At 45.8% G+C, this 13,841-nt stretch overlaps 4 protein-coding genes across 4 annotated transcripts; 2 read left to right on the top strand and 2 right to left on the bottom strand.

The window, feature by feature from the left end:
* Positions 1–114: 114 nt before the first annotated feature.
* TREMEDRAFT_62734 (uncharacterized protein) lies at positions 115–3,381 on the bottom strand (the record flags this gene model as incomplete). Its single annotated transcript, XM_007005023.1, has 8 exons — positions 115–375; positions 421–692; positions 730–1,338; positions 1,380–2,295; positions 2,343–2,453; positions 2,497–2,606; positions 2,651–2,874; positions 2,933–3,381. 8 exons carry the CDS (start codon positions 3,379–3,381, stop codon positions 115–117), a joined length of 2,952 nt encoding a protein of 983 aa, XP_007005085.1.
* Positions 3,382–3,696: 315 nt separating this feature from the next.
* Positions 3,697–5,318, top strand: TREMEDRAFT_74002 (uncharacterized protein; the record flags this gene model as incomplete). The annotated part of the gene is made up of 6 exons (XM_007005168.1): positions 3,697–3,838; positions 3,885–4,070; positions 4,118–4,785; positions 4,831–5,044; positions 5,101–5,177; positions 5,224–5,318. The coding sequence occupies 6 exons, from the start codon at positions 3,697–3,699 to the stop codon at positions 5,293–5,295; spliced, it is 1,359 nt and encodes a 452-aa protein (XP_007005230.1). The 3' UTR covers positions 5,296–5,318.
* A 2,249-nt stretch (positions 5,319–7,567) lies between these two features.
* On the bottom strand, positions 7,568–12,273 carry TREMEDRAFT_71756 (uncharacterized protein). The gene is made up of 10 exons (XM_007005167.1): positions 11,985–12,273; positions 11,547–11,938; positions 10,133–11,501; positions 9,678–10,091; positions 9,548–9,634; positions 9,202–9,493; positions 8,550–9,159; positions 8,270–8,384; positions 7,933–8,130; positions 7,568–7,723 (listed from the first exon to the last, which is right to left on the bottom strand). Exons 1-10 carry the CDS (start codon positions 12,159–12,161, stop codon positions 7,598–7,600), a joined length of 3,780 nt encoding a protein of 1,259 aa, XP_007005229.1. The 5' UTR covers positions 12,162–12,273; the 3' UTR covers positions 7,568–7,597.
* A 207-nt stretch (positions 12,274–12,480) lies between these two features.
* On the top strand, positions 12,481–13,837 carry TREMEDRAFT_62730 (uncharacterized protein; the record flags this gene model as incomplete). The annotated part of the gene is made up of 5 exons (XM_007005022.1): positions 12,481–12,518; positions 12,571–12,583; positions 12,640–12,977; positions 13,299–13,476; positions 13,748–13,837. 5 exons carry the CDS (start codon positions 12,481–12,483, stop codon positions 13,835–13,837), a joined length of 657 nt encoding a protein of 218 aa, XP_007005084.1.
* Positions 13,838–13,841: the final 4 nt, after the last annotated feature.

Genomic DNA, 13,841 nt, shown 5'->3' with positions numbered 1-13,841 from the left:
CTCATTTGGAATGCTAGACTGAGTGGATTGGTCAATGTTAGAATATACCTCGCATATACTTACAAACTAGGATAGATGATGCATGCAATTGTTATATCATGTCTATCGATATCATCAAACGACCATACTGAGCAAAGCGAATCTTTTGCTAGGTTTAGCCACTGGGATAGGGGATCGGAAATCGGTGTTTGCACCTTTGTTCGAAGGAGGACCAAGAGGGAGCAGAGAGGATAATCTAGAGTCGCCACCTTTACTCTCGTTGATGGATGGGAGATGCTGAATCAGAGGATCAAGTAGAAGTTGGGTTCGACGTAAGTGTTCCAGACAGATACCAGGGAGAAGATCTGTGAATTCTTCGGGTACGGAAGATCCAGCCTGATCGTCAGCTGTGAAAGTACAGAGACCGGCAACAACTCTTACTTTAATCACCATCTTCGTCACCATCACATCCTCCTGTATGCTTTCCCCTTTCAAAAGAGTCAGAAATCCTAAATCCACCATGGCATTTACAGCTGTATCTTCCGACCGACTCTCCCATCCATCCATGTTCCTCACACGGTCGACAAATGTCTCCACGAGATCTTTCACCACAGATGATTCGACTCCAGGAGGTATCCCCAGCAACGGGACGGCCGTAACGAGGGATTGTAATGCTAACATGAGATATCTTGAAGGCTGAGACGGATAAGGACCTGCAAATCAGCTGACCCACAAGTAGATTTATCTCACCTTGCCAGGTATGTCGAGATCCTTGAGTATCTCGGTGAGGCCCAAAGAGGGGAGATAATGTCGAGATGGCGGAAGCTACTGATCTTTCTCGCCACCGAATCGTCGATGCACTATGCAAGTCCAGTAGGCGTCCTTCGAAGGTAGCTATGCGATGAGCCTCATTGTGAAGGTGCAACATGACGAGCTTACTAGTATCGTAGCTAGCATGCTGAGACAGATCTGATAAGAACGTCGAAGCTTTGACCAGGTAAAGAGCAACTCTTCCGACGAAGAGCTCAGCTTCTACCCCGTTGAACTTGTCTCTCGTCTCCACAGCTTCTGATGCACTCTGTAACACATCGCCAAGCGTCCGTAAAGACTCTCCTAACTCTTGTCGATATTGACCGTGCAGTTCTGGAGGAAGCTGTACGAGATCTTTCTTAATGTCCGCTGCGGAATCCTCCAGATCGGTCAAGATCACGTCCAGTTTGGGACTTCGGAGACTGACACGCTTTTTGAGGGTATCAGTGAATGATGAAAATGAGGCGTTTTGAGATGATGCCGATAGCGCAGAGACTGAAGAGGATGGGAAAGATAGATCGGAGAAGAGGAATGTATCAGCGTTAATGTCTAAACATGAGCTCAGTCTTCGAGAGGAGATGTGAACTCACCGAGATCGGACCGGGCCTCAAGTAAGTCATCTCTAGATGACTGGATCTGCGAAGCCGCTTGACGCACTAACACGTCAAGCTTCTCGGCCCATATACGTTGTACCCTCCCTTCCCACGCATTGTCCAGAGCTGTTCGAACATCTGCTTCCAGCATGCCTTCTTCCAACAGCGCTTGCAAATCTGCCTTCACTCGCCATACGTCAGCGACGGATTGAAGTCCGCCGAGCCAAAACGGAACAGCCTCTGAAAGCAGACCCAAGGCTGCCTTCTGCCACTCTTGAATCTTGTCATTGACAGGCGGGACCAGGTCGGGAGTGATAAATGGGGTGAAGCCTAAAATCGACGGTGGGAGATGATGCAGCCATATTTGTGAGGATGGCAAGGGTTGGAGTACCTTCAGCGTCGACACATCCAACGCTCCGGACGTAGCTATGGATTTGGTGAATGGTAGCGCCATCGAGATGGACGCCAATCGAGACGCTCGTCTGGCATGCGATGACCGACGTTCTTGCGGACTCGGTTGTGAAGGCGTGGGTGGATTCGCCTTTTCGCCTTGCTGTACCAGCCGTATCATTTCCGCCATCAGGCTCTCGTCTTGTGCACCGCGCCTCTTGCCGAATAAATTCAGCACACTGGATGCGGTGTCTAAGAGAGAGATCACAGCTTCGGTGAGGACTGATGCGATGGCTTCTCGATCATGTGCGGCTTCGCGAGCTGCAGTCGCCATGGCCACTTTGGAATTTCCCCGTGGACGACCTTTCTTGGGGACATCCGCCAAATTTGGAGTGACGGGATCGGGTGCATGTTGCAGTATGTCGTGTAGTGTTCTCAATCTTTGAGAGAGGAACAGTGAGAGGGCTTCTTTCAAGGGGAGGTTGTCCAAAAGGATGATGGCCAAGATTGTCTCGGACAGCACCTACAACGGTGAGGACGTTATCAGAGCGTAAATTTGTTCGTTCTCACCTTAGTACTCGTTTGCTCACGAGCTCGGAGAGAGGCTGTCGCGCGCTGGACAATCTGAGAGCGAAATGGTAGAAGTGTCTCCCATTGCTGAGATAGAAGAGGGAGATAAGGCTGGCGATCAGGTCCATATGAGAATATTCCTCAGACGACCTACCCCACTTTGATCTTGCGGCATGGCTGACAGACTTTCTTTGACGACTCTAGCCACAAGCCACAGAAGTGCAGCATAGAGGAAGTGGTGTCTCGCCAGATGTCCATATAACGCTGCTTGATTTAGCTCGATACGAAGAATCAAAAGAAGGGCTCACCCTCAGGAGTGTCCAGAAGTAGCTTCATGTGCGCAGCGACGGGAAGAACATTCGAAATCTCCTCTACTTGATCCTTCCCTTCATCTTCCTCGGTAGTGACTGTCAAGTCTGTAGGATTTGAGCATGCGTGTGCTACCGTTCTCAGAGATTCTGATAAACGAAGGGAGGAGGAATGTAACGTTGTGATCTGACTGGCGGAAGTTAACAAATCTCGATATCTCGTCCTGACCATCAGCCCACAGTTATTCAGCTAGAGGCTCATTGCAGTAGATCCTAACGTACCCTACCATCGCTCGAAGCTCTGCCTGTTTGTTCAATGCCTCTGCGCGCAGCTTCCGCTCCACCTCCTTGACCTGATTGACTGGTAAGCGCTTGAAGACCTCATCAGGTTCCATAGCCGCCCAGTCTGTATCTCTAGTCTTATGATCCTTGGTCGATGAAACCTGTCTAACGGCTTTTTTCATTCTTCTGACGGTCGGGGTTGACGTCCCAGAAGCGGACAAGACAGTCGATGGTTGACGATGCATGGAGAGCTCTGCCGTCCGTCTTCCAAAATCTGGCAAAGGCCCGCGTTGACGAGGAAGACGAGTTGGAAGAGACCCATTGAGCATGGCAGGAAAGCGAGAAGGCCCTTCATTGAGTGAGGATGAAGACATGGAGGACATCATGGCCGGTGAGGAGTATTTGGGATTAGAAGGGGACATGAACTGCGGTGGAGAAGTGGCCGACATGATGGTTGAGTGGTCATGGGATGGTACTGGAGTCGAGCTGTCCCCCTATCTTCGCTTGATCTGACCCTCCACTTTCGGACGTAGAGCCTGGGTTATAGGCTTGTCTTCTACTGATCACGAAAAGAAGTGTGAGGTTCAGTACTTTGCAAGATCCGGACAGTGACAGCGACACTTACAGCGGGGCGGAGGTTCAAGGGTGCAGGCCAGGTGGGGTGGAGGACGACCGTGGGAAAGTTACCCCTCGGTACCCCACCCATACCCTCGCTTTCTCCCCCACTTACATTCCTTTCTCCATCGTTCATCGTTCACGTCATCATGGCAAAGGTTGAAGAGGTTTCAGAAGAGGTCGAGACCGAAGCAGGTCCCAGTAAGAATGGCCAAGACCTCAGATCGCTTCGCGGCCTCACTCAGCAGCTCGTGATTCCTGAGGAACTCCTCCCGTCATCCTCAGACATCTGTAAGCTTCCATCCTAGTGAAGATTATGCTTTCACTGACAACACAGCCGCAGTTAAATTCAGAAACCATCGCCAACACCTTAACAATATAGTGGAACGAATATCTTCCAAAATCTCTACCGCTCCTCTAAGCTCCCTCTCAATCGAAGACCAAGTGGAAATTCTCTTGCCCCTTTTGAGACTGTACAAAGACGATCTTTGGTGTACACCCAACCTGCTGGCCACAATCGACCGTGAGCTCACATCTTGCCAACTGAATGAGATTTAAGCTCACTACCAGGAGCGACATCATCTCTATCCCGCTCGGAATTAGCCCTCCACCTTCTGAACCATTCCCTCCGCAACACATTCACCAACCCCCATCCTCTCCTTCACCCATCCACTTCACGCGCTCTACCTCGTCCTGCAGGAGGTAAAGATGCTCAGATAGACTTTTCAGATGCTCCTACACCTTGGAAGACCACGGAATCCGGGGCGCATAATGTTCTGATCTGGTGTTCCGCTCAGCTCTCATCTACAGAATTGGAGAAGCACATTGGGGTTCTTCTTCCTCCCACATTGGTCATGATGGATGACTGGGACCCATCATGGAGGGGAAAAGGAGTAATAGTGCTGGATTCGTGGCTTGATTTGATGCCCGGGGAAACGATGCGACGAATGGGAGTAGATCAAATTTTGTTGAAAAGCTTGATTCATACCCTCAGTCTACATGCGAATCCTCCATTATCACATGTCCTCCCAGTGACCATAAAACTAGTGGAGAAGAGTTTGCAAGGACAAGGGGAGAGAAGAGCTATGATGTATGAGGAGATGATGGATAAGGCCATCGTGCAAGGATGGATATATGCTCCGCCGGGAGCTGAAGGGAAAATCGTGTTGATTGGGATTGCTCAGAGTGTGGAGATCATGTGTGACGCCTTAGGAATGGGAATCCTCCGGTGGCTGAAGGTGAGCTGGACCTCGAGATATCTATCATTAAATATTGACGAACAGACTATAATACCCTATCTACTCCAACCATTGCAGATGTCTCCGACAAAGACGACTTTACCCCATATCACAGCAAACTTGAAGGCCCTCATCAAGGTAATGCAGACTTTGAGAGAAACGAAGCGTATAATTCGATGGAGAGGCCAAATAATGGACATGACGGCAAGATTCGTGATACTGCTCAACGATGCGGCTCTTCTTGGGGACTTACCGACTGGTATGTCCATCACACGTGCTTTGTGTGGAGCAAGGTCTTTCAACTGACATTCGCAGAGGATGTTGAGGAGTCCCGAGGTTTGGTCCGGGCCGTCTTGACTGAACTGGAGGTTCAGTATCCTGCTGTGCGTCATGTGAGTCTAATGAGATTTATCTGAAACTTCCTGAACTTATTCGCAGATGGAATTTCCGAAGCTGGCGAATGTAGCACCTCCACTTCAGGACGTTATCCCGGTAGCTCTGAGTGCATAAAAGCATACCGGACGACGTGGCCAACCTCAATATTTTATTCATATTACACATCACTTGCATGATATTTGTCGCACACATTGACCTGCACGTTCCCCCTCCCGAGATTGATTATTTTATATCGCTTGGGTGATCCCTTCGTACTCAAGTGTGCTTCCTTTTCTTCCTCTTCTCTATACCTTTATCCATCTGACGTTGTATGACCTCTACATTTTCCTTTTTCGGCCTCACTGACCTCAGTTCATCCTTCAACTCCTGTTTTTCTTTCTCCAACCTCACATTATTAGCAACCTCCACCCTCGTGGACTCCAGCAGAGTGCGTAATTCGTTTTTGACAGGCGTTGGAACGGTATTTTCGTTTTCTGCGAGCCATTGGGTGTTCTCATCTAGGATGTCTGCGATTGGGTCACGAGTCCGGCGTTGAGTTTTGGCAGGAGGGGTCGAAGGAGGGTTTTGGGATTGGACAGTGGTGTTTTGTGACTGACGAGCGCTCCGGGTGACGCGTGTTGTATGGGGTGACGGGGTAGTCTTAGTTGTACGGAGGGTACGTTTTGCGGGAGATAAAAGAGCAGGGGAATCTTTGAGTTTTTCAACGATGTCGATAGGAAGGAACCCACTACCTAACCAACCCTTGATTACATTTTCTCTCGTTAAACTTTCCTTCCAAGAATCTACCATACCTAGTGCCCAGTCTGACTCATTCACCTTATCCACACTTTCAATCCATCCTTCAACTTGTTTTCTCATAGCATCTTTCAAAGGTCCAAATACCCCCACGCGCAGAGGTTGTTTTTCCGAGAGATGAAAAGGAACAAGCAATACATCTATATTGTTCCTCATACACAGAGATATACCTTTTGCATCCATGATATCACCTGTCGCATCGACAATGAGCAATCGACGGGAAGTAGATTCAGATGGTGTGGTAATGGGTATAAATACCTCTGTCAAGTAATCTTGAATAAGAAAACTTTCAACCCAACCTTCTTCATTTGAAGTCCAACCCCAATTATCTGTGATTTCCCCATAACTAATACGAAGCGGTGTGAAATTGAAATCTTCAAGAGCTTTGAAAATGACGAGAGGTTGTAATATCTTCCCTTTTGCTGAAATACATTCTACAGTTGTGATCCAACCTTGTTCTTCTTCTTTTTCTTCCTCTTTCTTCTCACACGAATCATTCTCCTTCTCTTGATGATCCTTATCAGATTTATCTTTTGAATATCCTTTCCAACATCTATCAAGAATTGCCATAACAAAAGTTTTTTCAGTCGAACCGATAGCAAAACCACTTTGATCTAAATTATAAATATCTTTCAAATCATACCCTTTTTCCTCTATCATTTCTCTAATTTTTCCTACCCATTCATCCATCTTCTCCTCATCACTAGACATATTCACACGATAATTTTTCTTCTCATACCGCCAAAAATCTTTGAGAATAGCATGTCGTTGTCTAAATCTTGATACCCAATTTTGACCCAAAGGATCAATTTCATAATTACGATATCGCTCGGATTTCAAACGTTCTCTACGAAGATCATCCGCAATTTCGAAAATCATCTTCGGAGTGGGTGAGTTACCAATAAGAACGTTTGATCGAATAAAATGAATTATTTGAGTTTCTTCTTTAGGTGTTAGAGCTTGAAGATGTGTACTGGAGTGTGGATGACTTTTTCTGTTATTTGAAATACGATCGAAAAGAGTTGAAGGTGGTACATCATGTTGTTTGGCTATTTGTCTTAAAGGGATATGAGGGATATGGGGAGGTTGAGAACGGTACGTTTCGACTGCTTTGTCTATAGGAGTTGGGGAAATTGTCATTTTTTTTTATCACGCTAGGTGAGGGATACGTGCGGGAAGAAAGACTATTTGAAGTGGATATGGTAGACGCGTGCTGACTGTTGGGTAGACGCGTGCTGACTGATGTGTAGACGCGTGCTGACTGCTGGGTGAGTAGACGACTCGTGATGCACCAGTACTTACAATAAGAATAAATTACGAGTAGAGTGCTGTACTCTGAGTGAAATACGATCAACAGTAGAGCGGTGAGAGGTGAGAGGGTTTCATTTGTCAAAGTTAAACGCGATGCACTAAGGCAACCTGGTGGCTGGTGGTCTGTGATCTGGGAGTTGATGCGAAATGTCGCCAAAGGGGCACAAAACAGTTTCATCAACAGCACGGAGCATGGAACCATGACGAGTAGAGCTCGTGCAGTGGAATGCTGATGGAGCTGACAAGGACGGGTCAATTCGGCTGAAGGTGAAACACGAATGAAATCAACAAAAGTGTAATGCATCCGCATTCATACATCCTGTCTTGTGGAAAGAGGAGGATACCTACACCATTTATCAGATACGCTAGTCACTTCGTAATCCCCCGGAGCGGAAGAAGATATGATATAATTATTGTCATGAATGTCCGTGATGGTCTGTTTGTCAATAAACTCTTATCCTAAATCACCCAGTCTTCACACCTGACGACGCCGTACTCGTCTGGATCGTCGTCATGTTATCAATTTATAGCCACTGTCGGGTGGTGATTGAAAGTTGGAGCAGAGATCAGTTTTGAAGATAGATATGTAGGTATCACGACCAAGGGAACATGTGGGCATGATGAGAAAGGATCAAGATGACCGACCTGAGTCTCAACAACTTTTTTCTTCCCATTGATTATTTCACTTCTGGTATATGTAAAAGAGAAAGGAGATGTTCCTTCGAATGTGACACCAAATACAGCAGGTTCGTCACCTTCTCTTAAATGATCAAGACCTTCTTGTATCTTGACAGAAGGTAGAGGATGGATACGTCGGATGAGATCTACGATTTCTCTTTTACACTGATTGTCAGTTTTTTCACGTTGATTTGACATCCAGAGAGAGATACGACCTGCAGGAAGGCGACTGAGTAATTAGAAAAAGGAGAGGACAGAGGATTAAGGGAATAAACGGAAAGGAGGAGAATGAAGATGAACACACTTGATTATCTTTCAAAGCTACGGAATGAACTTGAAAGATACCTGGTGATTCTGCATATCTAGAGAACCTAGAAGCCGAAGAAGACACTTTATGTTTCTTACCAAGCCAAGAGTATCTTATGGTCAGCGACCATCCACAGAAGTCTTTTCCCGATTGACCCTGCTGATCGTATGGTCGGTCACATGATATCCCATTATGCACAGGATATGCGAAGATAGGAAACATATCATCCGTGTCGAAGTGGATAGAAAGAAGGATCGAGGAAAATACAAAAACTCACTCAATCGTCCATGGAGCTTTTCCTTGTAATAGGAAATCCAAATTATCTCCCTCACAAAGATCCTCTAAAGCAGTAACAGGAACTATCCTCGCACTTTCCACAACCTCTACCACCGTACTCAGTCGATCATCATCATTCACTATTTGAGCACAACCACTATCATCAGTCACACTGATAATTGATACTTCGTGTCTCCCTATATCCTTGACAACATACGGAACGTCCAATGTCCACTCGTTGGTTTTCACCATTACGGTATGTGTGAATAATTGAGTCGATGCGGGTTTTCTCACTGTTAAATTGATGGTGAAAGGAGCTTTTCCTTGTAATCTGACCTTTGCATCACCTTTCAAAGACGTATCGAGACATATGGGTATTGAGTTGGGTCGGATGAATGTGACTGAAGGTTGTGAATGAACGTCATGTTCCACTGCGTGGGATATAGGTGAAGTAGGATAATTCGAATCGCCAAGAGAGATGAAATCGTAGCGATGATGACCTGGTTCAATCGCTAGATGTAGAACACCTGATTCTTGAGCTGATTTGAGTGTGTGACGAGTGGTTCGACCTTCTACTGTATATCTATAGGCAAGTTCGTATGGCGCTTCACCTACTCATTCAGTTTTGTTCAAGAAACAATATGAAGACTGACCAGTAAATTTGATGGATATGTGATCTTCACCACCCGCACAGAAGCCTTTATGCTTATAAACTCCAAACTCGTACTTGAGTGAAGGATTGTCGACCAATGCAACGACAGGACGTGGCTTGTATGTAATCTCAAACGTCGATTCCTCAGTCACAACATGACCAGAACAATGTGCGTCTTTGACATGTTCCAATCGATACACACCAGCTTCGGTGAAGACCAGATGATTGTTAGCATCTCGGAGCGTGATTGGTCGGGCTGAACGACCATTGATGGAGTATGTGACTTCCCATGGCTGCATTATCAGTTGCGTTCACCGGTGTTAAGTAGCGTGGGAATTAAACCTCACCGATTCTCCAGCCAGCCTCAATGCAGCTTTAACGCTATCACCTTCCGTGATGACAACTTTCTCGGATTTGACAAATCTCACAGTGGGCTACATATCAGTCTGCGTATGGGATTCCACCGGGAAGACTCACCTTCTGACGATTGATGTCCACTTCCAGAGTAGGTGCAGGTAATTTCCTAATCCGTCCATCACCATCCTCAATAGTAGTCAAAACTACCGTCATCTTTCCCACGGCATTACTGTCGGGTCCATATTCTGACGGGATGGTTATAGGCACAACCGAACGACCAGATTTGATATCTATAGTAGCATTCTCTGATTTTCCATCCCAAGATTTGAGATAGCTCAGTTTGAGAGGTGCAGTCCCTTTGGCTTCTAACGCAAGGTCAACTTGATCACCAGAACAAGAGAAAACCTTGATCTTCCGGATCCCATCACGTTGTCCGACGATACCAACGTTGGCCAGAGGGTGCACGGTCTGTTGAATTGGTGGTTCGTCCAGAGGTATATGTTGATAATGTCTGTCACTAAGTGCTTTAAAGGTCTAAATATCAGCTGAGGCATGACACTGAGGGGTCAACTTACATAGGTATACATTCCTTCCTGCTCCGGTTGCAAGACAATATCTCCATGATGAGAGTCGAATCTTTTCGAATGGGATACCGCTCGAGAACCTTTACGCTGTTCTGTCCAGAAAACGGTGAAAGGAGCAGTTCCCGTAAAGTCAAAGTTGGCCAGAACCCCTATATCCATGGCCCCTTCGTGTAAACTCTCCACTTTGATTGCCAGTGCTGGAGGTGGAACAAGCTCTACGCGACATGTGGAAGGTTCTAAAACGCTCCCAGCACATTGACCAGAGATGTCGAGTAAAGTATATGTACCGGGTTCCACGACTGTGATTGCCTCGCTCCTCTTGTTCAAGTGCATAGTGGTCCTTTTCTCTTCTCCTGCTAGGGGTTGGAAAGTATAGGTGATATCCATGGGTGATGGCAAAGGACCTGTACCGTCAAGTTGTACGAAGAATGCGGCAGTCATATTGATCAGAAGTTGGATGGGACCTGGACAGGCGAAACTGGCAGAAGGCCTAGGAATGACGTTGAAGACCTTTTCTGTTGAAGGTCCAGAGGGAATGTAGGTATTACGCATCGAGTCGGTTACGCTGGTCAGAGATATTGTGTGAACACCCGACTTGTCATGTGATACTCTTAATGGTACAGTATGAGTTCTGGACATTTTTTCTCTTCGAGCAAGGGCCAATTCGTCCACCGCTTGAACTTCACTATCTATCCCTTCGATGACACCGGTTTCTATTCCATCTTTAGACTTCTTCTTCCAATTTACTTTGAGCTCTCCGACACCGCGAGCTTGAAAATGGACGACTTCTTGATCATTCACACAACGAGTCTCAGCCGGTCGTGATTTTTCTCCTTTTTTAATTATTCTACCATCGTGATGATCGACAAATTGACCCCCAGTCGGACATTCGATGATGACAGCTTCGCGATGAGGAGTGATGTGGAACCTATCTCCCCGACGATCGACAGCTTGTTTAAGAGATACGATACTGGGTTCACTGACGGAAAGGAAAAGAATCTGTTGAGAAGGTTCTAAATCGTGAGGAATGAACGCAAGGGAGTCTGCAGGTTTGATCGAAGGGAGTTTCGATACGTCTAGTTGTTGAGAACGAAGAATGAGTGCAGATGCGGGATTATCAGTTTCATCGGAATCTTCATCAAAATCTGTGATCTGAAGTGAGGGTTTGTGGTCTTGTGATTTATGCAATGAGGTTCCCGCTACGGTTTGAATGGTGGAATGTTCGTTTTCCAACGAGCGAATGAAATAGGAAACTTCAGTAGGAACGGAGTTGTTGAATACGATAGGAATGTAGAGAGGTTGAATATTTGAATTCGGAGGGATACAGTAAGTGACTGATAAAGGGTTAAGAGTGGCAGTACTATTGACGTCAGCTCTTTCCTAATTATAGAAACGGATAGCTGACCTATGGGGAAGTAAACGGATATGATGCACACCACCTAAATGGGAAGGTTCTCCTAATACTGCCCGGCTGACGATGGGCCACCATGAGAGATACCATTGTACTCCTAATGCTGGAGGACCAAACAGGTTGAGTCGAAGTAAAAAGGCCCCTGGTTCAGCTATCAACCAGCAAGCGAGGTTCCATAAGATCAACAAAGCTGCAATTTTGACAAGTTGAGTTGTTGAAGGGGAGAGTAAGGGTATGCGAAGTAATGAGATACCGAAGAAAGTTGAGAGTTCGAATAGAGTCCATAAAGTAGCACTGAGAGGTCCTTCTATTCGTAAAGCTGATGACCAGGTGGGTTCAGGGTTGGTGATCAAGTAAGGTGCTATAATGTCCCATATTTTCGTTACCTATCATCAGCCGGAGTTTTGGTATTTGTAAGTTCCAGTCACATACCTCTATGAGACCGAAGATAGATACAAAAGCCCAACGTTGCTCATGAGGTGCTAACCATGAAGTTGGTATGACTGGCGGAGGAGGTGATATGAGAGTGGAAGATGTGGGACCTCTTGATGATGTCAGAGTAGGTTTGCCAGTGGGCGTTGAGAATGCCGCTTGGGAGGATGTCGCCATGGCGTATGAGATTTTTGATGACGCTACCGTGAAGGAAGCATCAGTGAGGTTGGATCTTCCTCAAGGTTGTCTTCAAACCTAGCCAGCGTGAATGGGGTAAGTTGAGTCAAGTATGAAGTCAAATCCCGACTTGTCCTCAGAACGTCTGAACCAACTCTTCAACATCGTCTACTATCACGGAGATCACGACTATCTCCGTCTCACACTCCTTCCCTTTCGTTCAACCACGGGGGTACGGGGTCCACCTCAATAGGTCTTTCTCACTTTTGCACAACTTCCTCATGACACTAACTTATCGAACAATAGAAAGATAACGAAGATGAAAACGATTCGAGTGCAGGGTTGGGATCCCGTCATGTAAGTCTCCTCCCCACTTCTCTCTGTTCACTTTGCTCAACTGACGATATAGGTTAATATGTCAAGTCAGTCATTCTTTCCCTTCCTTTCCACATGATGACTTCTCTAAACTGACGTCTAGATCGTTTCAATGCAAACTCTTCATTATCTCACTTTAGCAGTTTTGATACCACCATTACTAGCTACCTTTACTTCTCCCGACACTCTAGCATATTCAGGAGGACCGACAACGGTTTCTCATTTGATGGATTGGAGAGAGATGTCATCGAAACCTACCGTCTCAACCACATTAGAAGGAGGATGGAATTCATTACGAGGTGCTTGGAGTGGTGGTAAACAAATTGGAACTGTGGAAAATGATGAGATACAAGAAGATGGGATGGAGATTTTAGATTTTGGTTTAGATGATACAAGAGGTTGGATGATTGGGATTGCATGGATGATTGCTTGTTGTATTGAGTGAGTAGGGTTCTTCATCCACTAATTCATCCTCATAATCTACATCAATTGGAATTATACCCGTACATAGTGACCATATATCTTTATACCTAGACTTTTATCCGCGAATCAACTCTACATCTATGTCTTATGAAATATCCACTTCTTTTCACACTTTCCTACTTTGTAGGTATCAAAAAAATTGAACCCCTATCTAAAAGTTATCCTTTTTTTGGGTAAGGTATCAGTATGAACTCCTTCGAGAGGATTTATTCATCGATTCAAGTAGAAACGGAAGAAAAGCAACAGAGTTGAAGAAAGAAGGAATAAGCTAATAATCAGTATCATACCTCTTTACTACCTAATCCGTCGTCCTACATACATCCTAGACTTCTCTCTCACATTGAATTTCGTCCATTTGATATTGACGACCTACTACGCCAAATCGTTCCCCGCTAGTATTTTTTACTGGGCAGTTCAAGCTCTTGGAGCTTTAGTGATGATCGTTATTGCTGAGCAGGTGAGTCTTCCTTTCCTTGGATTCATTCCTCCCTTCACTTATAAAACTCCCCATTTATCAGACTTCTCCCTCATCACAACATCAGATGATTCTTGTAGGATATTTGCGACGACGCAACCTATTTCTTCCTGTTACGATCACCGTCATTATCATCGTGTGGTTATTTTCTAAACCATATTCCTGCAAGGCCGCTGTGGGGTAGGTTCAACCGGAGGCTAGGAATTCGAAGTGGTGGAGATGATATAGCCAGTGATCATGTGCTAACTGGCAGTTATGTATAAAACGTGAAATGTCAACGGATCTAAGTATGGATTATGAACATCTGGAATCTGGTGAAGTTATCGAATTGAATGATCGATGAATTA

Source organism: Tremella mesenterica, assembly GCF_000271645.1.
Source record: "Tremella mesenterica DSM 1558 unplaced genomic scaffold TREMEscaffold_6, whole genome shotgun sequence".
Taxonomy (NCBI): domain Eukaryota; kingdom Fungi; phylum Basidiomycota; class Tremellomycetes; order Tremellales; family Tremellaceae; genus Tremella; species Tremella mesenterica.
This window is presented reverse-complemented; position numbering and strand designations above follow the sequence as displayed.

Excerpts from the sequence above, each read along its gene's own strand:
- TREMEDRAFT_71756 (XM_007005167.1), bottom strand. The coding sequence starts at position 12,161 with ATGGCGACATCCTCCCAAGCGGCATTCTCAACGCCCACTGGCAAACCT. Across the intron at positions 11,502-11,546 it reads ATCCGTTTACTTCCCCATAG|TACTGCCACTCTTAACCCTT; the intron begins GTCAGCTATCCG and ends TGACGTCAATAG. Across the intron at positions 8,385-8,549 it reads AAAGCTCCATGGACGATTGA|ATACTCTTGGCTTGGTAAGA; the intron begins GTGAGTTTTTGT and ends GCTGACCATAAG.